At 48.4% G+C, this 27,542-nt stretch overlaps 1 protein-coding gene across 1 annotated transcript; it reads right to left on the reverse strand.

Moving 5' to 3' along the window:
• On the reverse strand, window positions 1-27,542 carry Chrna1 (cholinergic receptor nicotinic alpha 1 subunit). The gene is made up of 9 exons (XM_041639709.1): window positions 27,446-27,542; window positions 8,242-8,387; window positions 8,078-8,122; window positions 7,264-7,373; window positions 5,463-5,658; window positions 4,480-4,717; window positions 2,044-2,267; window positions 659-898; window positions 1-348 (listed from the first exon to the last, which is right to left on the reverse strand). The coding sequence occupies exons 1-9, from the start codon at window positions 27,540-27,542 to the stop codon at window positions 217-219; spliced, it is 1,428 nt and encodes a 475-aa protein (XP_041495643.1). The 3' UTR covers window positions 1-216.

The raw sequence follows: 27,542 nt of genomic DNA on the forward strand, positions 1-27,542 counted from the left end.
TTTATTTACTACAAAGGGTTCACTCTTTAAGAAGACCCATGGGGTTGGAAGAGAAGCAAAGGGGAAATACGTCAAGACCATAGCCTGTAAACAGAGACCACTACTATTAATAGGACGTGTAGAACACTGCGCGTTTGGTAAGTGTGGAAGTATTAAAGAACTTCCTCTTTCCCAGTGCTGGTTGGGGCTGGGGCAGAGGTAGGTTCAGCCTTCTGCTCATCCTTGCTGATGTAACTCAATGAGCCGACCTGCAAACACAGCCAGTGTCCCGATGAGACACACCAGCATAAAGACTCCAAGGAGAATGTGGTCCATCACCATGGCAACATACTTCCATTCCTCTGATGCCTGGGAGGGAAAAGAGCATGAGACAGGAATCCCTTAAGATGGGACACAGGCTCATAGCATCCCCGACTGGCCTGGCCTTCAGTATGTAAATCTCCAAGCCTTAACACTTGAGGCTGATATTTTGATCTTTAGATTTTGTGGAATTGTTTTCCACCAAAGTGAGTTACTAGAATGGCCTAGAAGCAGTCAGCACAGCACTTCTGAGGACAGTAACTGGAGGTTGAAGCCGATTCACTGGTCATGCCAAACCCACCTGTCACACTCGTGCATTTGATTATTTAAGCCCCGAGGTGTGAACTGGAAAGCTTACATTATTGGACTCCTGGTCTAACTTCATGGTCTCCGCGATGTACTTAACACCCTCGATGGCACTTTTCACCTCTGGGTGCCTGATCAGGGGAGAGTGGAAGCCCACAGGTGGAGGCCCCGGCTTCCCGGAAATGTCAGAGATGTCTATGTCTTCTGTAAAAATCTTTTTCTCTTGCTTATCTCTGGATGGTCTTTTCATTGTGGAGAAAAACATAACGTTTGGGATAGTGTCGATAAAAACCTAACATAAAGAAGAGATCCACGGCATGAGACTTCTTGTCAACATTTCAAGAACCACCATCTTTGAATTAGAAGTGTAATCTTGCACAAATCACTCAGCATCTCCAGACCTCACCCTCCCTGTCCTTAAAACCGAAAGATTGCACTACAGGTCAAGAACAATACGTCTCCTGGCTGTAGTCTACAGCTATGATTCTGTAATGTGAGCAGCTTGCCACTGGAGGGAGCCTTTGTGCAGGCACCTCCGCTGCATTACCAGACTCTGCAGTCAACAGAAAGTGTGTTCCCAGGAACCTAGATTATAGACCGGTCCTGCAGCCTTAAGCATGTAAATGTTTAGCCCACAGAATAGAATAACTTGACTGTTTTCTTCTGCGTTTTGTTCCTGATGTTACACATGACAGAATTATCTAACAGGGACAAGTTGGTGTCCTCCAGAAAGCCTACACAGTGAGCCACGATTACTGATACAGTTAAGTGTCTGTATGACGCTTATAAAAAGTGGGCATATTTGGCTCAGTGGTCCAGTGCTTGTCAAGAATGTTCGGGGCCCTGAGTTCCATCCCCAGCATGATTACAAAATTAATTGATTGAAATAAAAAGACACATGGGAGGTATAACACATGTTCAGTTCCACAATAGAAATATTTGCGAGCACACACTCTCGTCAGGGCTCTCCTCTCTCTCTCCTCCTTATTCTATTCTCAACTGATGAGAAGTTGAGTTCTCAACAGATGAGAAACACACCAATACAAATCTTAAGAATGTCCTTGCCTGGCGTGGTGGCCCACACCTTTAATCCCAGGACTCATGAGGCAGAGACAGGTAGATCTCTGTAAATCTGGGAACAACCTGGTCTACAGAGTGAGTTCCAGGGCCACTGGGACTACACAGAAAAATCCTGTCTTGAAAAACCAAAACCAATCAACAAAACAAACAAAATAAAAAAAAAAAAAAAGAATGTCCAAGCGATAAGACAGGGGTCTATTCATTTCTAATCAGAGATTTCATAAGGTTGAACAGGCTTTATCCATTTACTCTTCTCTGTCCAGGAAGGCTACCTGTACCCACAAAAACTGCTCCAAGTTCCTAAGTCCAAGAGGGACTTTCAGTCCTACATATTGTCGTTGGTCCCTCAACACTCACCTTCCGCACCCACTCAGGCATGATGTGTGTGCTGGGCGAGCGGTGGTGTGTATTGATGACAATGACGGTGATGATGATGGATGCAATGACGAACACCATGGTGAACAGCATGTACTTCCCGATCAAAGGCACGGCACTGGAGGTGGACGGGATCAGCTCCACAATGACCAGAAGGAACACAGTGAGGGACAGCAAGACAGAGATACTCAGCGTCATCTTCTCCCCTAAAAAGACAAAAGGAAGAAATGCTACAACCATCCCTTCCTGGAACCCCAAGACTTCAAGAGTGTGGGCTGTGCTTGGATAGGAGACCATTAAGGAGATAATTAAGGCAAAACGAGAGTGGGGAGGGGGATTATTGGCGTCACAGCAAGGGGTACTGTGGACATGGATCCGCACAGGGAGGACCATGTGAGAACATGGAGAAGGTGGCCTCTGATAGGCTGGGAGATTGGCCTGAGATGGACGAAGCCCATTGGCTCCCTGCTCTCAGTTTGAGTTTTCAGAGCTAAGAAGACAGAAGCTGGTATTGTTTAGAACACCCCATCTGTGAATTCCCATCAAGGCCGTTCTTGTACCCTCATCTGCCACCAAAGTCCAAGGTGAAGAAACATGGCCGGCATGCTCTCAAGGGTTAATTTGGGGACTTCTTTCCTGTGTGACCGCAGCGTCTTAACTCTACTGACAGCGTCGAGCAGCCGGTGTTTCCACTCCATCTTGCCAAGCAGTGAATTTCATGGCCTAAACTCTTCTTTTTTGTTGGGACTCAGGAAAACAGGGGGGATTCTGGGCTGGCAAGCTAGACAAAGGTGGGAGTGGGGCTGAACTTCAGGACTAGTTCTCTTGTTAGCCAGCAGGTGGCTGGGCAGCCCAGAAATACACTTCTCTCAGTATGAAGCAAGCTGCAAGGCCAAACTGAAAAAGAGACCAAATCTGCCAATGAGGAGCTGTCTTCAGGATGCCCTGGGGACTCTGAACCCCTGCCTCCTCTCACTCTTGTCTAGAAAGTTTGACTTTCACACATTTCTCGGTTTGTTTTATTTTTCATAGTAAGGATCCCCTTAAGTCCCTGTCTTTTTCCTGCAGGCCCGAGTCTCAGAAGTCCTGGCTGAGCAGGCAGCAAGAAGGGTGGTGGGGTGCTATAGAGAACCTTGGGCTGCTCTTGTTGGGGTCCCTGGGGAGTCTCTCCTACTGCCCTGCCTGCTGTTACTGTGGTCTTCTTCGTATGTGGTCTTCCAGATGGTAGGTGGACAGTCAGCCTTCTGTACCTGCAGATTTTGCAAGGATTCAATCAAACTCAGGTTGGAGAGATTCAGGAAAATTGAACCGTATCTATACTGCACATATGCAGGCTTTTCTGCCACTGCCTTCCAGACAATGCAGCATGGTAACTATTTGTGTAGCCTTTACAGCTTATCAGAAAATAATTTTAAGTCTCAAAGGTTGTGCAGAAATTCCATGTGACTACGATGCCATTTTATATGAGGGACTTGAGCATCCTTGGATTCCAGGACCTGCGGGCATCCTAGAACGGGTTCCCTGTGACTCCTGAGGAGCGACTAAATAAGGAAGACACAGAGTAAAACAGGGAATCCTCAGTTCTGCCCCCAAGAAGTTAGAATTATAAATATTAAGTTACCATTATTTACCATTTCTTATCTAGTTATACAATTTAGTTATGTACTAAGTAATCATAACTCTTCTGTTATACGGTCATAATTCAGCATTTATAGATGCTAATTAGTTTGCATATTGCTTTGTCAGCGTTTTTCTACTTGCTTTCAGAAGTTTCATTTGCTTGGGAAGCTGGAAATATTTATTTGCACTTACTTGTTCAGAAAGAAATATGGGAGGCAAGAGAGAGGGCTCAGCAGTCAAGAGCGCTGGCTGCTCCGTCCCGGCGCCCACATTAAAACTCACAACCATCCAGAACTCCGGTTCCAGGGGAACGGATGTTCTCTTTTGGCCATTAGCATCAGGCACACACATGTAGCATACAGACACACATGCAGGCATAATACTCACACACATAAAAATAAATAAGTAGAAATACTGGGGTGTGCCGTGTGGTGGTGGCACACACCTTTAATCCCAGCACTCGGGAGGCAGAGGCAGGTAGATCTCTGTGAGTTCGAGGCCAGCCTGGTCTATACAGGGAGTTCCAGGACAGGCTCCAAAGCTATAAGGATGTGTGGGGCTGGAGAGATGGCTGAATGGTCAAGAGCACTTGTTGCTCTTCCAGGGAACCTGAGTTCGGTTCCTGCTATGAGCTCTAACTGGTATCACACAGCCACTTGGTGACTGTCCGTCTGCACCCTGCCCACAGCAACGACGAACTGGGTCCCTGTGCCTCTGTTAGCACACAGTTATTCCTGGCTCCCCCTAAAATAGCAGCGCAAGCTCCATAGCAGCTGTAGTCATGGCAACCGCGCTCACCTGAGTCTGTGGGCAGGTAGAACACCAGGCTGGTTAGGAAGGAGAAGAGCAGGCAGGGAATGATGACGTTGACGATGAAGTAGAGGGGCAGGCGCTGCATGACGAAGTGGTAGGTGATGTCCAGGTATGGGGTGTTGGGGCAGCAGGAGTAAAACACCCAGTGCTTCCAGCCCCTGGCTTCCTTGATCACCCACTCCCCGCTCTCCATGAAGTTACTCAGGTCTGGCTGGTCACTTTCCTGAGAAACAAAGCAAGGTTTTCAGAGCCCTGCTCCATCACCCCGAGGAGGGGCAGTGACAAAGCAGCCATATCCCATTCGGAGGGTCACTTCTCTAAGAGTGATGCTGGGCCCCTGTTTCGGGGTAATAGCTTTATTTCCTATAGCATGTGTTATATGATAAGTTAGGGTTATTCATTTTGGCTCTACAAATCTCAAATCTCCGTGAAACTTTAAAATACTGATCCTGGGGATGGAGAGATGGCTCAGAGGTTAAGAACACTGGCTGCTCTTCCAGAGGACCCGAGTTAAATTTCTAGCAACCACATGGGTGCTCAAAACCATCTGTAATGAGACCTGACACTCTCTTCTGGTCTGCAGTCAGACATTCAAGCAGAATGCTACATACATAATAAACAAACACATAATAAATAAATAAATAAATGTCCTGAGTCCCGCTTGACTCATTCATCAGAATTCTTGAGACAACACACAGCAAAGGGAATTCTTACTTAGTTCTTGGGGCATCAGGAACCTTGACACTCAGTTGAAAGCCATACAACTAGATGCATCTCTAGCTGAGAGGAGGGCCTGGAGCTTATTGTTGGCCCTCAAGCACTTATCTTACCACACTGATGATCTGGATCAGCTGGAGGCCCACCCTGGATACGTGGGTGGTCCTATTCTTGAAACCCGCTTCATCCCTGGAGGCCAACACCTACCGGGTTGATGGCCACCACCTACCGGGTTGATGGCCACCACCTACCGGGTTGATGGCCACCACAGAGCCATCATAGGTCCAGGTGCCCAGCTTCATGCTGCAGTTCTGCTCATCGAAGGGAAAATGGGTGACAATGATCTCACAGTAGCTTTTGTAGATGGCTGGAGGCGTCCAGGTGATGTGGCCGGTGTAGTCCAGGAGCACCTTGGTGAATTTGACAATGGCAAAGTCGCCATCTGCACTATGATTGGGATGAGAGAGAAAAATGGCTCCAATCTTGCCTTCTAGTCTACTGCAGGGCTCCCTAAATTTCTCTTATAAGAAGCCACCCTGGAGTAATGGTCAAAAACCCCACATTCTTAAGTACTAACCAGGTACTTAAGTGATTACACCGCTCCAGCGGCTGGGATTAAGACAGTCTGGGCTACATAGGAAGACCTACTCTCTCTCAGTCAGTCAATGAACCAATGAAAGAAAGAATACAGATTCCTGAGCACTGAGCAAGCCCCAATTCAGATATCAAAGGAAGAACGTAGGAATCTACAGGCTTCGGGGACCAACAGGTGACATGGGCCCCTTGCACCTCAGTTCTCCTTTCCAGCCCCCAGAGACCCTCGCAATGTGAGCCCCCATCTGCGCACTTTGAGAGCCGACTGGAAAATCTGGAAACTTAAAACACTCCTAGTAGCTGAACACTGTGGGGGAGGACTGGGCCCTCCTGACGGTTGTTCAGAACTTGGTGGGCGGGACACAAACTCAGATGCCTTCTGGCCAGTAGGGGAGGGGCCGTTGGAGCTGAGAGAGAAGGGCACAGAGCCCCCAGCCATCCAAGCGAGGGAGGCCTTCAGCCCCAGGTTACCCAGGGAAGCCATGGGAGTCTGAAGACCCAGCGTGGCCACATAGCTGGATCCCTTCTCAGAAGCTGAAAACGTAGGTCTTTAAAAATATCAAAACGTCCATTTCCTCTAGTTCTGAGGATTCCGTATAAGGATTTCACGGATCAGACAAATCCTCTGCCACTAAGCTGCATTCCCCCCAGCCGTTTTTTTTAGCCATGGAGGTGCCCCCTATGGAACTGTGGAGAGAAAGAGAGCTCCCTGGGTTCTCACGGAAGAGAAGGCTCTGCTTCCATCAGCATCTCTGTACAGAAGCGCACCGCCTTCAGTGGAGGAATTTGGGTCAAGCTGGAATCCCAGCTATAGCTGGGCGGCGTGTGGTAGATGCTGGGAGGGCCGCCAGAGGGCATCATTTTCCTCCACCGCCCCCACCGGGAAATCAGCGGTGTGTGTGGGAGCAGGCTGCAAATCCTCTAGCTGACTGCGCATGCTCCTGCTCCTGCCTTGGAAGGATGCTCTTTGAAATGAATATTCCCTGACAAATGAAGGGCATATGATAATGAACGTGTCATTAAGCCAAGTGTCTTGAATCGCATTATAATTTCTCTGTGGCAGGGCCCCATGGATGGCAACCTAGGCATCCGGGTATTACTGCTGGGATGGCATTCAAGACGTGATGAATAAGACCCCCTGGGAGTTGAGACCCATTTGGTGGCGGGGGCGGCGGGGGTGGGTATTTGATTCCAAGAAACTCAGAGACGGAAGTCCAGGTGATTCGGATGGCTGCCACACGCCCCACTGCGGCTCTCCGGGATTAATGTCCCCACCCACAGCCCTGATTCAATTTGGCTCCCATAATTGTTTCTATTCATAACATGGGACGCCATATGGCACCCCTCGCCTGTCAACGTGGCTCTGATTTTAAGGGTTATTTAATGCAAACGGTGGGGAAACGCAGGTGGCAGTTTCTCTGAGGGGACACTTGGCGCACCCTTCATGGCTTTGCTTACTTGTTATAGAGAACGACGTCCGGCCGCCAGATCTTTTCCGAGGGGACGTGGATTTTTTTCACCCCGCCGTAGTCGTCTGGATTCCATTTCAAGTTGCAATCTACCCATTGCTAGGAAGGGAGACAGGTCCCTAATTAGACCGCGGAACCAGCGTCCTATCTAGAGAGATTCAGAGTCCCGATGGACCCGCAAGCTTTAGGAACGCCATGCCACAGGCTGAGTTCTGTTTCGGTGGAATTCACTCTTGCTAGCGCTAGCCCGTAATTCAGATGGGCCCCTAGTTGTATCGTTACAAAGAAACAAAGTTAAAACCAGTTCATTAGGTAAGCCCCAGTCCAATGGCCTTAGAAAAAGAGGAAATTTAAACACAAACACACACACCAAATTCACAGAGCGAATGTGTTAGCGAACATAACAACAGCTATCTACAAGCCTCGTAGAAACTTCCGAAATAGATTCCCCCTCAGTCCTCGGAAGGAAGCAACTCCAATGACACATTGACTTTGGAACATCTGGAACATCTGCCTCCAGAACAGCGCAATGATAAATCCCTGTTGTTGAAGCCTTCTAGTTTGTATTCCTTGGCTACAGTCTCCCTAGCAGATGAACCCACACAGAGACCAACAAACACAAAGAGAAAACTCAAATCAAACAGGACATTAGGATATTCCAGGTATATATGCTCCCCGCGTCCCAAGGGACCCACTTCAACATTTTTGTTTTCGATCCTCTTTCCTAGATTGATTTCATCCGGGCCCAGGTTTGATTTTAGGTGAATAAAAGGAACATAAAGGCAGTTACCCGGTTGCGTTACCTGTTTCAGACGGATGTTGGTGGTCACAATCTGATTGACTTCATCCTGTAAACAAGGAAGCCCCCTCTTTAGGGAATGTACAGGGAAGCTAAGGGGAGAGAATCCAGTGTGAGGGTGGGTGCCACACAGTGGGTGCCACAGGGAACCCCCAGCACCCATCTTACCACATTGATGAGCTGGATCAGCTGTAGGCCCACGGTGACCTGGACAATCTCCCGGTGGTCCTCCACCGGCCGTACCACACTGCTGTAGTCTTTAAATAGCTTTGCCACCAGACGTGTCTCATGCTCGGAGCCCAGAACCAGGCCAGCTGGGCAGCAAAGGACACATATCTTGTCAGATACTGTTTCCCAGCTTGTACATTCTCGCCAGTGCTAGAGGCATAGCTGGGTAACGAAGGGCACACAGAGCCCCTGTCAAAGGCAGCGCCCCCTCCCAAACACAGCTGCCGGTGTGGTCCCTTACCCAGAAACAGTTGGGTGGGATAACACATGCTCTTTCGATAGGTGACCTTACTTAATGCAGCCCCTGGCCATATCACGTTTTCCAGGAGACCACACAGAAAACACACACACACACACACACGAAGGCTAGCATGGGCGTTTTAGAGTCTGGATATGGTCTAAGACAACCTTGGACTGACTGGCCTCCTATTTCAGGATGCTAAGGACAGTATAAAGTGGGTGCTGGTTTACAACCTCCAGGCTGGCCACAGGGAACTAAAAGGAAAGTACTAAGTGTTGGCAAAGTCATAGAAAACTCGAGACCTCACATACTGTTGGTGAGAATATGGTATTTTGAGGTCCTCAACAATCTAAACCCGGAGTTGCTATATGATCCAGCAAGTTCACTCCTGAGTGTACACCCAAAGAACAACCAAACTACGTGTTATACTCAGATGGTGGAAACAGTCCCACGTGTCTTTAACAGATAAAGGGATGGATAAATTCTGGTACAAAGAGTGGAATATTATTAAATCATAAGAAGGGTATGAAGTGAAGATACTGTTGCAACATGGATACACCTTAAAAACATTCAGCTAGTGCAAACAGGTGTCAAGGGTATTGCTGATGGGACATCTGGACCCATAAATTCATGGTGGTGGAAAGACAACTGGGAGAACAGGGCCACTTAATGGTGCCGGGGTGTCCTCTGGAGACAACCAAAGAGTTCCAGAGCTAGGCAATAATGATAATATTGAACTGAGCTGTGCACTTTAAATGCTGAAACAGTCCAGTTTACACATGCATGTTTTACCTGAGTTTTCACAGAGCGCTGCTGGTAGAGCCGTGTGCCAATTAAAACAGAGGGAAAACTAGATCACAAACAAAACCCCTGTGCTTTGATGTCTCGGGTTAAGACTTCAAAGAACAGTTCTGTATGTCCTATTTCTGATGTGTGATTTACCTCTGTATGCTGTTATTACCATTGATAAATAAAGGAACTGCTTTGAGCCTATAGCAGAACAGGACAGAACAAAAGTAGGCGGGGAAAAACTAAACTGAATGCTGGGAGAAAGAAGGGCAGAGTCAGAGAGAAACCATGTAGTCCTGCTGGAGAGGGCGCCAGACCTTTAGCCACAACCTCCAGTTCAACAAGGAGGCAGGGTTTGTGGTACACAGTCGGGACAAGGTAGCGATCTCAGAGGGAACAGCTCCATGGGGAGCAGTCTTCAGGCCAGTGGGGAGAAAACGATGGTGGACATTTCTGCACACACGTTCACATTCACACATGCACCACAGGGAGGCTTTGCCATCTCGCTCTAAGCCTTGCCCTCGGGAAGCTTTCCTCTTCCTCCACAAGTCTGAGGCTCTGGGATGTCTGGCACGGTCCTGCCTGAGTCAACAGCACACATTCACCCAGGACTTCACCCACTCAGGGTGAAGTCTTCGTCTCCCACAGACTACACATGGGAAATCAACACGGGAAACTTTAAGTTTGACCAAAATACATAGCACACCCTTCTCTGAGCAGCTGCATCTGAATTTGTTGTCCTGAGAGAGCTTGTAGGTATTTTTTAGAAGCATGGCACTTGCGGATTTTCACTAAGGGGGCTGAAGAGATGGCTCAGAAGTTAAAAGCACTTGCTGCTCTTGCAGGGGACCTAATTTGTTCCCAGTGCCCACAGGGTGGCTCGTAAGTATGTGTGATTCCAGTTCCAAGGACTCTGATGCTCTCTTCTGACCTCTGTAGTCACTAGGAACATGTGGTACACATCCATGTTGGTAAAACATTCAGACATACAAAATTTTTTTTTTTTTTTTTTATATTTATTTATTTAGTATACAATGTTCTGTCTGTATGCCTACAGACCAGAAGAGGGCGCCAGATCTCATTACAGATGGTTGTGAGCCACCATGTGGTTGCCGGGAATTGAACTCAGGACCTTTGGAAGAACAGGCAATGCTCTTAACCACTGAGCCATCTCTCCAGCCCCCAAAATTTTTTTTAAAAATCTTTTAAATCTTTTAAAAATGAATTTTCCCTGAGTGTGGTGTTTGCAAACACACACATACTGAACCCGATTTGGTTGGCTCAGTTTCAAATTCCACAGGCTTTAATTGATCTGAGTTTAGATATTTTCCCTAAGTTTGCTATTGAAAGTGAGTATGTATTTGCACAAGCTCTTCGCCCTTGCCTGGAAGGCCTGTGTTGATTAGAGCCGTTTAGAGAAGGGAGCTGCGAGCCCTTGGCCTCCTTGCTCGTTGGCAGGATGATGTCATCAGGAAACATGCATAGGAAGTAATCAACACGCATCTCCTGTTTCCCTCTACCGGAAGTCTGGGTCTCAGATACTGTTTCAGCTGCTGGGATGTGACACATTCCAGAGCAGAGAGGAGGTCAAGGGCTTTGCAAGGTTTCATAAGTCCAACTCAAACGAAAGCTGACATATTAGTGAGGTCCTTAAAGAAGGGGGTGGGGCGAGAGGGCGGCAGCTGCGCCTTTATATGGACTTAAAAAAAACCTCTGAAGTTGGAAAAAAAAATGACAAAACCTGTTCTCTGTAGAGACAGTTTAAACCTACACTGATGAACAGGTTTCCCTTCCCGGCACCTGTAGCTGCCAATCAATTCCCTTCATTCTCAGACAGCTTCTAGAGCCACAAAAGTCCCGTGAATGTCGTTATTTGTGACGCTGCATTGTTGGTGAGTTCCAACACGCCATCACCTACAGAAGTTCACACCTCAAACCATGCGATCAAGTTACCAAAAAAAAAAAAAAAGTAAAAAAATAAAATAATCAAAAATAAATAAATAAGACTTAAGTAAGTTTATGATTTTGTATTGGGACATGTTCCTAGGTATCTTTGAGCACACGCAACCCTCAGGTTGTGTGTTGCACATGCCTGCTAGGGGGTTGAACGTGAAGGCAGTGCCCATTGTCTACCGGTGGCCCAGACCATACAAGTAATGCCAGGATGTTCACGTGGCTGCGTCTGGGACCAGGCAATAATAGAGCAACCAGGATATTTTGCTCGTGGCCTCTGACTAAACAGCTTCCACTTTAACTAGGTAAACAAGCTAAAAATCCAGGAGTCCCCTTGAACCAATGTCTAGAAATGACTGGTCGCGAAGCCTGTGGCTGGTGTGTCTGCATCCTGTGTTCCCATCAAAGAAGAAAAACTGAGGTTTGGTAGTGGGGTGGGGGGGGGAGTTAGCACTTCAGACACAAAGCAGGGACCCCATCCCTAGGAGCACTTACCGGAGCAGAGGCCTAGCAGAAGGAGGAACGCTGGGAGCTCCATGGGCTGTGGGCACTGGTGTGGCCTCCAGCAGCCAGCTGCCTGCCCTGCGCCCTGGCACTCTGTCTGGAGCTCAGCTGCTGGCGCTGGAAGCCAGCTGACTCTGCGGCTATTGCCTTACACCACCTGTGTGCGTGTGTGACAGCTGAGCTGCCCACAGCCCCAAGGCCCAGCGAGCCACTCAGGGGCCTTGGGCTGCAGTCGCACCTCGCTTTAAGGAAGCATTATAGTCATGCTGGGCGTAACTACACGAACGCCCACATGTATCATGAGTTGGACACTTTGTTTGTGCTGAAGATCAATTTCTGACCCTCACACATGATAGCTAAATATAGACGAAATAAAAATAGCAAAAAAAAAACCCAAAAAACAAAACTCTACCCCTGGATGACACCCCCAGCCTTACATATGGGGTTTTGAAATTACATTTATTTGCTTGTTTGCTTATCTATCTATCTATCTATCTATCTATCTATCTATCTATCTTCTATCATCTGTCTATCTATCATCTATCTATCATCAATCTATCTTCTATCTATCTATCTATCATCTATCTATCATCAATCTATCTTCTATCTATCTATCTATCTATCTATCTATCTTCTATCATCTATCATCTATCTATCTATCCATCCATCCATCTATCTTTTATCATCTATCATCTGTCTATCTATCATCTATCTATCATCAATCTATCTTCTATCTATCTATCTATCTATCTATCTATCATCTATCTATCATCAATCTATCTTCTATCTATCTATCTATCTATCTTCTATCTATCCATCTATCTATCTGAGGGTAGTGGTGGGTATACCCTGGTGCCTGCGTAGGTAAGATAACTATTTTCAGAGGTTGGTTTTCCTATTATGTGGGTCCTGGGGATCAAACCCAGGTCATCAGGCTTGGTGGCAAGCACCTTTCCTTGCTGAGCCATCTTGCTGGCCCAGGAGTCATTATTAACGGAAAACCTTGTGCATGAATCAGTGGAGGTCATGGGTTTGAGTGGACGCCAGTTTGTGTAAGCATCCTTAATCATGCAGGTGCACACTCCCTAAACAAGAATGCAGTTCCGTGTCACAGGCAGGCTGAGCAGGCCTCCATCTTCTGCGCCTGCCCAAGTTTGGGGAGACTGGTTGCTGTTGAGTTAACGGCTGGAGATGTCCGTATATGATCATAGCAGCTTCTAGCAAAGACAGCTTTCCTGTGAATTGGTTTCCTGGGGCCCCAAGTGGCTGCCCCTCCTAGGGGCAGAACCTAGCCCACCCAGAGCTGTTAGCCGAACCCACCGCAGTTTCCTGTGTCCTATTATTACAGCAGGGCACTTTGTGGGAACAGGCGTACCGCCCCAGTGGTGTTTGTTCCAGATTTTGGCTTCCTGCTGTCCCTTCTCAATCTGCCCTCCCTTGGGGAACACAGAGGGCAGAGTAGTTCAGCTTTTCAAGCCCTTTGCTTAGAAGATCCCTAAAAACAAGATTGGCTCAGCAGTGAGCAGCTAGCAATGGTTCACTTTCAGAAAGCAGTCCTTTGATGACATCCTGCCTGTTCCCTGCAACCTCCTACTTCCTACAGGGATTGAGTCCTGAGCAAAGTCTCTCACCTTGAGCCTAAGGACAGCATCTGGTCACATCGTCCCATTCCACAGAGTCCAAACAAACAGATGAGGAACATGCAGAAGAGAGGAGAGAGCTGCAAGCCTGCTTTATGTTTTTCTGTTTAAATAATAGGATATCAGAATCTGGGAGGAAGAAGGCAGAGTCAGAAGGACACCATGGATCCGCCACCAGAGTTTGTGCTGAAACTTTGCTGGTAGGCCACGACTTTGTGGTGATATACAGATTTATAGAAATGGGTTAAATTAAGATGTAGGAGCTAGCCAATAAGAAGCTAGAGCTAATGGGCCAAGCAATGATTTAAATAATATGGTTTCTGTGTGGTTATTTTGGGGCTAAGCTAGCTGGGCAGCAGGACGAACACACGGGCCCTCCTCCTACACTAGAGATTATCTTTAACCACATGGTCCCAATGCAAAGGATCAAATTGTCCGTTAGTCACCCCTTGTTACTGAACAAATAAACCCTAGAATTTCTACAGCTGTACACAATAAATATTTTGCTTTCACTCATGAAATTCTGAGTGGAGAGAAGGTGGTGGGGGGCCCACTTCCACACAGTCACTCGAGGATTCAGGATGTTCCAAGCAAAGCTAAGGCTGCTGTGGGGTGGCATCCATCCCCCCAGAGCCAAGAAGGGCAAGATATCGCTGCTGGGCAGTCTGTGGGCACAGGAGAATCTCCCTGGGACTAACTGGCTTTAATTAGCAAGTTGGCACAAGGCAGAGGTGAGGTAGACAAGAAAGAAATCTGGAAATTCGGAAACTTTTGCTTTGAATTCCAAAGAGTAAGGGTTAGCACGGAGAGAGAACTTCGGGCCACAGCCGCTCTTGTAGACTTCTCACTGAAGAAGGCGAGGGACGGGTGGGTGACTCAGAGAGCTTGCCTGGCAAGCACTGGGCTCCATCTCCACCAATGAATGCATACATGCATGCATGAACAGGGCCAATGAAACGGCTCAGCTCAATCCCCAGATCCACATGGAGGAAAGAGAACATTGACTCCTGCAAGTTGTCTTCAGACCTTCATCTCTGTGCTATGGCATCAGTATCTACATGTATACACACACAAAAGTACAGTAGACATTTTTTAAAAAATGCTTAAAAATGAAAAGAAACAGTTTAAATAAATAAAGCCAAGATTGGATAAGGTCAAAGGAATGATCATAGGTAGAGAAGAGAATGAACCTTCAAAGGTTAGGAGGACGTGAGGATGTGAGGACCTCACGATGAAGCCTAGGAAGGAGGAAGCCAGAGGCAGGGGAAACGAGGCCCAGTTCTGGGTGCCTGGAGGAGGAAAGAGCAGGGAGGAGGAAGCCAGAGGCAGGGGAAATGAGGCCCAGTTCTGGTGCCTGGAGGAGGAAAGAGCAGGGAGGAGGAAGCCAGAGGCAGGGGAAATGAGGCCCAGTTCTGGTGCCTGGAGGAGGACAAGAGCTGGGAGGAGGAAGCCAGAGGCAGGGGAAATGAGACCCAGTTCTGGGTGCCTGGTGGAGGAAAGAGCAGGGAGGAGGAAGTCAGAGGCAGGGGAAACGAGGCCCAGTTCTGGGTGCCTGGTGGAGGAAAGAGCAGGGAGGAGGAAGGGTCCTCTATGGCTGTGTTAACACTGCTGACGGAGACAGCGCAACATGAGTGCGGGACTTAGCAATATGGAGGCCACAGGGCACTCTGACATGCACAAGATTCTGGCCAGGGTGGGTTTCAGAGGGGCACCTCTGCAAAGGGTGACAAGGATGAGGTGGGAGCCAGTAGGGACACAGAGGAAAACTTTGCGGGGGGAGAGATCACAGCATGTGTGCATGAACGTCACAGCGATCCAGCAGCAGCGACAGTGGAGCTGGGAGCAGAAGAGAGACATAAAAATGTTTCTGGAAGTGTGAGATTTATTACTGTAACTTGCAAAATAAGCAATGAATTCTCATCCTGTTCAAACAGGGGAATTCTACTTTTTCATGTCCAATGGCTTTAGAATATTCTTTTTTTCCTTTTGAGTATACCATAATTTGCTTAATCAACTCTTTATCCTTGGATATGTGGGCAGCTTTCTTTCTTTCTTTCTATTTATTTATTATTTATTTACTTATTTTTGGCAGCTTTCTTTACATTCCTTGTGCATTAGCTTGTATACAGCAGCAGGCAGTTCTGGCCCTCCTTTCCTGATGGATGCTCAGGATGCACGCACCAAAGCAGAAGTACTTACGTAGTAACTTCAGTGCATATCAGACAGCCTGATGGCTATTTGATAGGACCGATGGATTGCTCAGGCCCTCTCTTATTGGGACCCTTCCTCTGGTTCTACCACATTGACTGTCGCAGTGGCCCTGCGGTTGATCAGCGTCTGCCTCTCCCACTAGACTGCAAAGTGAGAGTAATGACTCGGTCCCTTTGCTCGCTGCTGCAGCCTCAGTTTGGTGACGGGGAGGCAGTCATGGTTGTGAGCCATGAATGGAGGCTATTCATAATTCCAGAGTAGGGTGGTAGTGCAGCCTAGAAGCCCAGAGGCTGAGGCAGGGGGATGACTGATTCCAGGGCAGCCCATGCTATCATCAGACCTGTTTCAAAATAATCAAAAAGGACAAGGATAGACCTCACTACATGCTTTTATTCGAGGATAAAATGAGAATGTGACTGCCAATCCATCAATAACCCCAGTGCTATTCTGGGTCCCTTCGAAATATTTATATGATTGACGAATGAATAAAAGGTAATGTATTTATAAAAAAGCACACCCAAGAAAACAATAAACAAGGAAATAAAAGGCACACACAAAATCATGTCTTGATGAATGAATTACTGTGGCTCTTCACTTCTGTCCCCATTCACATTTTAGAAAGTTTATTCTTCAGGAATTTCATGCATGTATACAATGTATTTAGATTATACCCACTCTCAGCCCCATCCTCAATTCTTCTGTATCCCTTCTCTGCCCAAATTCACACCCTATTCTTTTAAACAAAATTATAACCCACTGGATCCAGTTAATGCTGCTATACCCCACTCACAATTTAATTTTACTGAGACGGGGTCCCAGACTGGCCCTGGAACTAGCTATATCAACAAGATGGGGTCTTAGATTCACCTAGTTCCTGGATTAAGGTCATCTGCCACCACACTGATCACGGTATTTTGATGGGGGTCCAAGAAGCCCCGAGGTTCCTTAGCAGAACGCTGTGCGGCAGTCCAGCGACCAGCAGGGGGCAACAAACCGTCATTAAAACGGTGGTAGAATATCTGAGCCCTCCCCGAAAGGGCTGCTTCTCTGGCCTCCTGCCGGCTGCTGTCCCCGGGTCCCCACCTCTGGAAACACCAAGCTTTGGGCTTGGAAGTCCTAGGTCTCCCTCAGCTTGGTGCATTTCCCAGGACGCGGTGGGCTCCCTCTGAAGAGTCTCAGCTGGAATCCAGCTCAGTTTCTGCCGTAGCTCAGCATAAAAGTCCAGAGGACCTGAGCAGGGTGATTGGAGAGCTGGCCGTGATATTTCTTGAGAAAATATCAGATTTTATCCAGTTTACACCAGATGTCCCGCCTCTGTCAGAAAGGCTCAGGCTTTTAAATTCTACCTTGCCATTATTGTTGGGAAGTTTTGTTTGCCAGACAGGGTCCCTCTATAGGCTCTAAACTGACCTCAAACTTGTGATTGCTCTGCCTCATCCCCCTGAGGCAGTGTTTTTGTTTACCTACGTGGGCTATCAGATCCACCCTCACACCCAATCAGAGACACCCTGAAGCCTGTCCTTCAGGCTGATAGTTTCCTGATAATGGATCCCACAACGCCTCCAGCCTCCACGAGACACAAACCCGACTTTCCAATTCGTGGGGGGCCTCCCAGTCTTGGAGTGGTGCACAGCAGTCAGCAGGGCTGTCCCACCCAGTTACAACCTCCCCTTTTCCATGGAGGAATAAAAGGAAAGAGAGCGCGGTGAGCCAGGCAGAGTGCTGCTGCCTCCCTCTCCAACCTCACTGCAGCTCAGCAGGGCGGCATTACCTGTGACGTCCAGGATCCCTTAGGCTGCAAATCTCAGACCAATCAGAATTTGACATTTCTCTGTGTGTATATGTGACCATGAATGCGGTGTGTATGATCGCATGTACATCTGTGTACGTGCAGGTGCACCTGCATGGGTGTTGGGCAGATAGTTTGAGGCCAACTTTCTCAATCACTCTTCACCTTCTTTCTTTCCCCTGGCTGTCCTGGAACTCACTCTGTAGACCAGGATGGCCTTGAATTCTTGGAGACCTACCTGCCTCTGACCCCCAGGTACGGGCATTAAAGGTGTGTGCCACCATGCCCAGGCCCATCTTATTTCTGCACGGACTTGTCTCTACCTCCCAGTTCTGGGGTTACAAACACAGGGCACCACACCTGGCCCTTTTCATGGAAGCTTAGGATCTGACTTCAAATCCTCGTTCTTGTGTGACTGAGCCATCTCCCCAGGTCCAGAATTGGATGTTTCTGAGGCCAATGATGATGTTCCTCTCACTACACTCAGGGTTCAAATTGCACCCAACTAATCCCTGTCTAAGACAAGAGTAAGCCTAGGGACTCTGAGGTGTTTCTTCTTGCTTCCCATCCTTAATATTATACATAACATTTCACTTTGATTTTCCTTGTAGAAGGCAAAAATAACTGCTTTGTACTGGACACTTTTATGTCGATTTGCCACAAGAAAGAGTCTTTTTTGAAGAGGGAGCCTCAATTGAGAAAATATCCCAACTTGACTGGGCTGTGGGCAAGCCTGTGGTGCATTTTCTTGATTTATGACTGGTAGGGCCCAGCTCATTGTGGGGGTGTCATCCCTAGGATGCTGGTCCTGGGTGCTATTAAAAAAAAAAAAAAGCAGGCGGAGCAAGCCACAAGAGCAAGCCAGCAAGTAGCATTCCTCCAGGGCCTCTGCTGGAGTTCCTGCCTTGAGTTCTTGCTTTGCTTCGGGACTCCTTTTGATAGGCACTGTGATGCTGAACTCTAAATTGAGAAAAAAAAACAAAAAAACAAAAAAACAAAAAACAACAACAAAAAAAAAAACCAACAAAAAAAAACCTTTGGTCCCCAAGTTGCTTTGGGCCGTGGTATTTTATCATTGCAACAGAAACCCTAACTAAGACAGCAGCGAACAGCAATTACAGCTGGCCAGACCCCTTGGACGATGCAGGAAATGCTTTGCTAGGCAAGGACAGTTCTGCCTAGCTCTGCACCTTCCCTGGAGCAGGCACAAACCAAGAAAAGGGAGTCTCCTGTGAAACTGAAGGCGCCCTGCCTCCCCGAGTGGATTATGAGCTATTCTTTGTTCTGCAGGGTCTCAGTAGCTGCAATCTTTGAAAAGCTGGTGCCTGGGCGGCTCCGTGAACGACAGTGAGTGGGGGCGGGTTCCCTAGCTCGGGGAGGAACCGCAGTGATGGGGAGGGGCTGGGCGAGCCGGAAGGACTAAGACCTGGACCAACAGTGAGAGAGAAGCCTGGCTGATAATTTTAAGGAACATTGCTAGATATTTAAAATACGTTCCTGATTTTGGCATTTTCTCAAGAAAGAGAAGAGATTGCTTTCTGTTCCTTTTTTTTTTTTTTTCTGGACTGGACTACTGCAAAGACTGGACCATGCAGAATCCTGGATTTGTGCTAGTTACATAAGCAAACTTTAATCTTCGCTGTGATTTAGAAGAGTCAAAACCATGAACATTTCCCCTCCATTTGTCAGCTGCCTGAGCTTCTATTCTGAGAGGTGTGAAATGTTAAACATTGTTATTCACTTGTGTGCCTCAAATAACTTTTAATTAGTTTCAATTTGGACTAAGAATATTCTACTGTTGACACCCTGACAAAAATTATCAAAAAATAAAATTAATGAGGAATTCTTTAAAACCTTACATTAATAGTACAGTATTTTATATCTACCTCACCAGGAACAGATAATTTAATTATTTTTATTTATTTATTTTTTAAAAAAGTTTTCTCACAGAAGGAATTGCATAGGTAAAGAAGTCACCTAAATGTTATTTTTCAAGCTGGGTGTATTTTTTTTCACAATGGGATTCTCCGCAATCTTCCAGCAAAGTTAATTACATTTGATGCAAGAAACACAATCGAATCTTCCATTTGACTATCCTTGGCCTTTGAAAATGTGTCTAGCTGGATGATCGTGGTTTTCGTTACGCACTGGAGTGATGATTGAACCCTTCTAAAATGCCGCCAAAGATGAATGCTTGCTGTGCTCCCAGAATATGGAAGGCAGACTCTGCAACACAACACTTGTCCCATCAGCGATAGAGTACTAATGGAACCCTCTGTCTCTTCTTTGTCTTCGTGGACAACAGACCTGGCTGGCTGCTCATCATCTAAGCAGAGTGCTAACACCTGCAAATCCTTTTGGCAAAACGATGGAGAATATCAAAGAGCTGGCACTCCAGGGCACCGTCCAAGGCCTCCATCCCTTTGAACAACAGTCTGGAAGAGATCAAAGCAAATTCTCCAAGGGCTTAGGTGGGGAGTGGAGCATGTTTGTGGGGACTCAGACATGAACATGATCTGAGCTTGCTCTAAATAAGCAGACTGAAAAAGGCACCTTTCTTTAGAGAAGGCCAGAGCAAACTTGACAAGTGTGTATACACACTCATGGTTTTCTGGAGTCTATCCTTTGTGACTTGTCTCGGGAGTAAGGACAGGGAGGATGGGTTCGTGTGTGAACATACAATGGGTGGGATTATTAGGGTTCAGTGAGTGTGTTTGGGGGTATCGTGCATGCTTATTGATGGTGTTCGTCCTTTCTTCCTCTTACAGAGGCCTCACAATGAAACAGAACTCAGGTGACAGTTCCACATAATCTAACCAGACTTTTCAAGCCCGAGTTTCTTTAAAGTATGTAATTTTAAGTATGTGGACCTCCTTCACCTAGCACATGGCCCATAATCGGTGCTACCGACATCACCACCATCTATGAGTCCCTTCTGTGTGCTGGACATTGTCACAGTCCGGGTCACACTGGCAATTCCCAGCAGGGTAGGGGGTGAGACGTCTGGAGCCTCTGGATAAACACAGTAGTCTGCTGGGAGCGTTGAAGATTATTGCTGAAGACTTGGAGAAAAAAATTAATTTAACCATTTGTTTAATGTGCTGCCAATTCTTTATTTAATTTTCCACGAAGCAAACAAAATTATGCATTAGCTATGTTATGACTAAAACCCAAATGTTGATTAATACTTACAGTGATAGAATAACCATGTGTAAACCAAGAAATATGTCTGCTTGGCTCTCAGACTTCCAGCCCAGAACAACTGGTGACAAGGAGAAAACCACCCGAAGTGGCTTCTTTTTCCCTGTACGGAGAAGGGACACAGCCCTACCTCCCCTCCAGGTGAGGTAGCCTGCGCTCAATCCCTTAAAAGAGAAGGAGGAGGAGGATGAGGAGGAGGAGGAGGTGGAGGAGGAAGAGGAGGAGGAGGAGGAGGAGACGACGAAGGAAGTAAATGAGGTATCCCATAGGATGAACAGGGACAGGACCTCTCAGAAGGCTAGCGACCTGCTAGACTTGGGGATGTCACGTTTTTCCCAATAGTCAGTTTCCTGGCCAAACTCTATCATGTCTCATCTCCTCCGCTCCATCTACAGAATGTCAGCGTAAAACAGGGGTTCATTTGAAAGTGTCCTTTTCCCCCATCCTTTATCCAAAAGAAGCCCTTGCTCTCAGAGAGCAGTGGACAGATTTCAGGGTCCAGGGACCCTTTTAGCTTCAGGACAGGGTCTCCTGTAGCCTAGGCTCCAGCTTGCTCTGTATCTTAAGGATGTCCTTGAACTCCTGATCCTCTTGCCTTCACCTGCTCCCTCCCCAAATTTTTAAGGTCTGTGGATGTATTAACAGCTCAGTGGTAGAGTACTTTTGTGCAAGGCCCTAAATTCACCCCTTAGTGGGAAAAGAAGGGGTGGGGTGAGAGGAAATTGGGGGAAGAGAGAGAGAGAGAGTGTGTGCACAGGCTTTCTCACGAGCATATGGTTTCTCTGCGTCACCCATTGTTCCCTGGCTGGAAGGAGCTTTTGGTTCGCACATTGCTATTCTATCACTCTAAGTATTAACCAACACTAGGGTGAGCAGCCACTGTAGAGCAACTCCACTGTAAGGTTCCCTTCAAGTGCTGAGGAAAGAGGACCCACCTTCAGCATGTGGACTTCCTGCCCACTGTCTGCCTGGACTTTTCTTCAGTCCACCTATAAACGCTGTCTGCGCCCAAACCCCCTGGATAGAGACTTGAGATGGGGGGGTCTCCTCTGCCTCCTGAGAGATTTGAGATGGGGGTTCCTCTGGTCCCTGAGAGACTTGAGATGGGGGGATCTCCCAAGCCTCCTGAGAGACTTGAGATGGGGGTGTCCCCTGCCTCCTGAGAGAGAGACTTGAGATGGGGGGATCGCCCCAGCCTCCTGAGAGACAGACTTGAGATGGAGGGGTCTCCTCTGCCTCCTGAGAGATTTGAGATGGGGGGTTCCTCTGGCCCCTGAGAGACTTGAGATGGGGGTGTCCCCTGCCTCCTGAGAGAGAGACTTGAGATGGGGGTGTCCCCTGCCTCCTGAGAGAGAGACTTGAGATGGGGGTGTCCCCTGCCTCCTGAAAGAGAGACTTGAGATGGGGGTCTCCCCTGCCTCCTGAAAGAGAGACTTGAGATGGGGGTCTCCCCTGCCCCTCCACCAGGTCGGTAACAGAACAGCAAACAGTGCAGACCTCAGATTCTCGAAACAGAAACAATAATGGTTGAGCTATTTTGTACAGACTGGCCCTTCTCTCTGCTTTTCTCTCAAATTGCTTTCAGAAGTAGTTCATGTTGTTTTGATTACATTCAGCTCCATGTTGCCTGCTTTGCACTTCGAGAAAAATAAAGGCAGCGTTGGCTAGAGCTGGGGCCCTGTTCGAGAGCAGTGGGCAGCTTCCACGGACCCTTTTAGCTGGTGACAGGGTCTCTTGTAGCTTAGGCTGGTTTCTACCTTGCTGTGCAGCTGAGGATGTCCTTGAACTATGGATCCTCCTGCCTTTATCTTCCAACTTCTGGGGATTGACTTCCAAGCTGCATTGCAATGGCTCTTAAAACAGCACACAGTGGACCAGGATGATGGATCGGCTGACAAAGATACCTGCTGCCAAGCTGATCTACATGAGTTCCATCCCCAGGACCCACATGGTGGAAGGAGAAAGAGCTTTCCCAAGCTGTCCTCTGACTGCTACACACCGTGGCATATGCACACACTCACACACACACACACACACACACACACACACACACACACACACCCTGTGCATGCACACACAGATAAATGCAATAAGAAGATTAGAACAAAAGACAACAAAGAAAGAGAAAAACCAGCCTACAGGGCCCCTGCCTCAGCTTCTTCCTCAGAATATTGGGAGCCCAGATAGACACAAGGGACATTTTAGGAGGCTTTTGGGTGGGCAATAAAGTGCCAGAGAAGTCACAAATGGGAGATTTGGCTGTGATAGTCTTTGCTTCCAGCCAGACTGCTTCCAGACCTAACTAACAGGCATTAATTCTGTAAGAAGGATGATGCGCCTGTCCTGCTCAGAGTGCTTCAAGCCCTGCTTCTTAAAATGCAATTGTCTGGAGACTGTTTGCTTCCAGGGGCAGCATGTGGCAGGTTAGAAGGGTAGCCTCTGAGGGGTCACTGACCCTCCGAAGGCTATTAGCATGTTACTTAAGATCTTGTTGTTTCTTAGAACAGCCGCATGAGGATGTATTCTCAGAGGTGACTGTGGCCAACATCCTCAGTGGCACACATCCATGTGTAGAGGGCACTTGGCCCACAGACATGGAAACTGAGGAAGCAGGCCACCTGCCTCCCGCCCTAGGGTTTGGGAAGGGCAATCACGCTGCCTAAGAGCTAAGCCAAGGAAGTCAGAAGGAAGTCTGTGGATGGAAGCAGTCAAATGGAGACCTAGGAAGCAGGCTGGGAGATTGAGAGATTGCTGCAAGAATGCAAGGGTGTCCCCTGGTGTCATCACTACCCAGATCCTTGAGATGAGAGGCAGAAAAGGACTGGAGGGTGGGTACCAGCTGGGTACGGCGGGGCAGCAGAGAGGAAAGAGACAAGCATGATTAAGGAGAAAATTCGGCCAGGCAATCAGAGCTTGGCAATTGTCTATCAACGCAATTCTTTCCTCTGGATTAGACCAGAATAAATGCAAACAGACCTGTGTCTTTGCCACTCCCAGGGGGGGGGGGAACCCCTGGGACACCTGTTTGGGGACCTCAGTTCTGACGTGTTTGATTTGTGACAAAATCATTTCCGTCGTCTTAAAGTTGCCGGTGCGTTCATGGTCTGCGACTGTGTTCCCCAGCTGCCTTTTCAAGGCTGGGCTCCTTTCCGCAGCTCCGTTCGTGCAACAGCCTAGGGTGGGCCTGATGCTCACCAGCTACCGATAAAATTCCACAGTGAAGTTTTCCCAGAATCCCCAGGGAGGAATCTGGTGACAACTGCAGTGGGTGTCCCCATACAGGCTGTGTGCTCTGCCTGTGTAGGAGAACTGACCTGGGGTGAGCAAGTGGTGCCTGGTCCCCCGCACCCCCTCCCATCTGCAAAGGCTGCCTGCACCGCTTTTCTGGAGACCTCTCAGTACACCAAAGCCACAGCTCTGGCCCTTGCCCCGTGGTAGGGCTCTGGTTTGGTCATTTAGACATATTTGTCCCCAACACCCAGAAGATAAAAGGCAGGAAATGTTCAGTTCCTGTTCCCATGTTGGGAGTGGCTGGACCACTTCGCTTTAACAGGGAGTCCTTGGGATCCTGAGGCAAACGGAGGGAAGGGTAGGGTAGGGTAGGGTGGGGTGGCGTAGGGAAGGGTGGGATAGGGTAGGGTAAGGTAGGGTGGGGTAAAGTAGGGTGGGGTAGGGCAGGGCAGGACAGGGCAGGGTAGGGTAGGGTAGGGCACCCTCAGGCTGGCAACTGGGCTGGCACAGCTCATGCTGAGCACTGCCTGGCTTGGGAGAGCCTCCTTTCTCACCACAGACTGACCACAGGCCAGTTCAAGTCCACTGCTGCTTGTTCCTTCAGATGGTCACCCCCATGACAGCTACCCACCAGAGGGAGCGCACTTCCTCCCAGTCTGGCCACAGCTGAGCAAAGAATGTGAAACTGGATAAAGGAAATTACTCCAGGGCTTTGGTCAGAGGTTTGGAAAAATTCTAGCATACTGAAAAAGTGACAGTTGACCCACCAGGACCCAAGGCAGGGCCAGGGATCAGGGGTCAGGGACTGGGGGAGAGAAAATCCAAGGACTCTTGTGTGTTCTGAGTGGCCGAGAGCCTTTCCCCAAGTCAGCCATTTAACTTGCTGATTTTTCTATAAACAGACCGCGGCTTCCGGAAGACAGAAGTAAGTGTCACTCCCACCCACACTCAGGATGTTGAAACATTTGAGGAACGATTTGTTCTGGACCAGAGTGGGGTGGGGAACACCCATGTGGAAGGGTTCTGGTTTTCTCCCTCCAGGTGTATTCCGTGTGGCTAGGGTTATGGAAGCCGTGGGGGCTGGCACTGGCTCTGTAAGGGGCCGTTTCCTGGCTTTGGTGCAGCTAAAGGGAGCCCCTGGTCACGAGACGGCGGGAAGAGAGCCTCCATATTTCATCTCCTTGGAAATTGGCTCTAACGCACCTGATCACCCTGAACGTCAAAGGGTGCAGTGGAGAGCCAGCTCCTGCACCCAGACCGAGCTCAGCTTCTCGTTGAACAGAAGCCACTAAAGACAGGAACTCCAGGACAATAATGTCCCTTCGTGCCTTTGTCTGGGGCACCTCATTACGGTAGAGACCAGCCTGGGCTTTGACAGGACAACCTCTTCCTGTGTGATCCAGAAGAACATAGTTGGCTACACAACCCTTTTCTGATGTCACTGATACAAACCCAATTAGCCACAGAGCTAACTCAGATGCATTCTGGGAACATGGGAATACCACGTTCTACAGCTGATCAGACCCATGGAAGGGTGGCACATGTGGATGGCATCAGGAAGGGGCTTCTGGGGACACCAGGGGCTGTGTGCTCTTAGGGTCAATTACAAGGTTCCGAGCATCAATGATCAGAGACCAGCTCCTGTGTACTCAAGGCCTATGAGTATCTCTGTTTTATTCAAGACCATTAAATAAATAAATAAAATAAAATAAAATAACTTGCTCAGGCCTTAATTCCAGCAGAGTTGCTCAGTGTCTCCCACAGGGCTCCATGAGTTATGACTGATCTGACATCTTATATGACTGTCCTCTCAAAGACCAAGGAATCCTTCTTGGTGACTCTCCTGAGGCTTAAAAGGATGTTCTGGTCCACCCTGCCTTGGTTTGAACTATTAACACTGACAGAAGACCCTAACAGGCTGGGCACAGGGATAAATGTCACTGAAAAGGGCAAAGGCGGAAGGAAACAGCACCGGGTTTTGACTGGCCAATATCAAGGGGCAGTGGTGACCATCAGTCACAGTGACATGGAGCACAATGCTGAGGGAACTGCAGTGCTCACTGGGACCTGGCTTATGGTAACAAAAGCCCCATTCAGAAGCAACTGTCAAAGTAGAACACTTAGGCTTGAATCACAATGCCCAGAGCCATTCAGAGGGCTTGTGGGTACAGGACCTTCTCTTGACCCAGAGCTTTACTCTGATTGGTGGCCCTGTCTTCAGTGTCTTCAGCTACCCACGTAGCATGCTAACCCTTGCTGCTGCTCTGGTGGGGTAGTGGGTGGCAGGGGCCTGTGAGAGACCTGGTGTTTTACACCCTCTCCCTCCCCATCAAACCCGGGCCTCAGACCCTTTTAGCTTAACAGCTGATGCTTCAGATGGTCTAAGTGTGGTTGGTGCCTCTGGCTTTGGACAGGCATAGAGCATTTGGAAAGAAGTGTGGTGGACTTGTGTGATGAATTCAGGCTGTCATCACAGCACCCGGGAGGCTGAGGCCAGACCAGACTGCACAGCGACGCCCTTTCTCAGAAAAAGAAGAAAAAGAAGAGCAGGGCAGCAGTGGGTAGGGTCACCAGAGCACAGCGTCTTTGGAAGTGAGCGGTAAGCAGCAGGACCCGCCGGTGTCAGCAGGAAAGAGCTCTGTGAGGTGGATGAGGTGGATGTAAGGTGAGGCCTGTGGGGAGTCACAGGGAAGCCTGGAGCGTGAGCCTCAGGCCTCGGCCTCTGGGAGGCACAGTCACTTCAGAATCCCAGGCCAGTGTGAACACATCACTGTTGACTGCTCTTTGTGGGGCCCTCCTGGTCCTGCCATGCCACACCTATGTCTCTTCATTCAAAACCAGGGGACCCTCAGTGCCCTGTGCCGCACAGCAAGGCAATAAACACGCTCCAAGCCAAAAGCCAAGTGCATTTGGAGAAACGTGGGGACATGTATGTATGTATAGGTAGCTACCAGGAAGTTGCAGCTTTGTGTGCATGCGTGCACATGTATGTGAATGCGTGTGTGTGTGTGTTGTTCAACTGGGAGCAAGGTAGGTTGTTTTAGATACTTGGGAATACTGTTTCTGTAACTGGAGCAGAATGGTTAGGCTGGGGCTAACCCGTTCTTTATGGTTAGGGGCTATTTACCCAGGACACCTTGCTGCAAGTCCTCATGATCTGAGTCTGCTCCCCAACAGCTTCTACCGCCTTCCATTGGAAAATATCCAACGGTTTATTGTCGAGGAGGCTACAGTGAAGGTTGGACAAGGTCTCCACCTCCCAAGATTTCCCTTTCTGGACTGTACCCTGTTTCTTGGTCCAAGCCTAGTGTGCTACATGGTGAACGTCTGAGCTCTCCACTCCCCTTACTCCCTCCAGGCTGTTGCCATCTGTGTTTCTCTCCTGCAAACCTCCACGGGGAAAGGGAAACAGAAGATGCAAGATGCAAGCAGACATGCCGTTGCTCTAAAGAAAGCTTAGGAGCAGGCTGCGGGTCTAAGAATGTATGTTTGCTGTATGTTAGCCAGGGCCTTTTCCACCTTGCTTTGGCAGGTACCCTACTGGAACACTGTGAGTCCCGAGACTAGGGAGTCCTGACATCTCACCTAGGAAGTGGGCATGCATCAAATGGTGCTGCATCCTGTTCTCCATCCTTTTTCCTGCCTCCTGCCTTGGATTCAGGAAATCTGGCTGCGGGCTCAT

Source organism: Microtus oregoni, unplaced genomic scaffold (genome assembly GCF_018167655.1).
Source record: "Microtus oregoni isolate MIOR12 unplaced genomic scaffold, Mior012 000060F_ref0000265, whole genome shotgun sequence".
Taxonomy (NCBI): Eukaryota; Metazoa; Chordata; class Mammalia; order Rodentia; family Cricetidae; genus Microtus; species Microtus oregoni.

Excerpts from the sequence above, each read along its gene's own strand:
- Chrna1 (XM_041639709.1), bottom strand. The coding sequence starts at position 27,542 with ATGAGCCCGCAGCCAGATTTCCTGAATCCAAGGCAGGAGGCAGGAAAA. Across the intron at positions 8,388-27,445 it reads GATGCATGCCCACTTCCTAG|CTGGCCTGGTTCTGGGCTCC; the intron begins GTGAGATGTCAG and ends TTTGCTGCCCAG. Across the intron at positions 5,659-7,263 it reads GACGTCGTTCTCTATAACAA|TGCAGATGGCGACTTTGCCA; the intron begins GTAAGCAAAGCC and ends TCCCAATCATAG.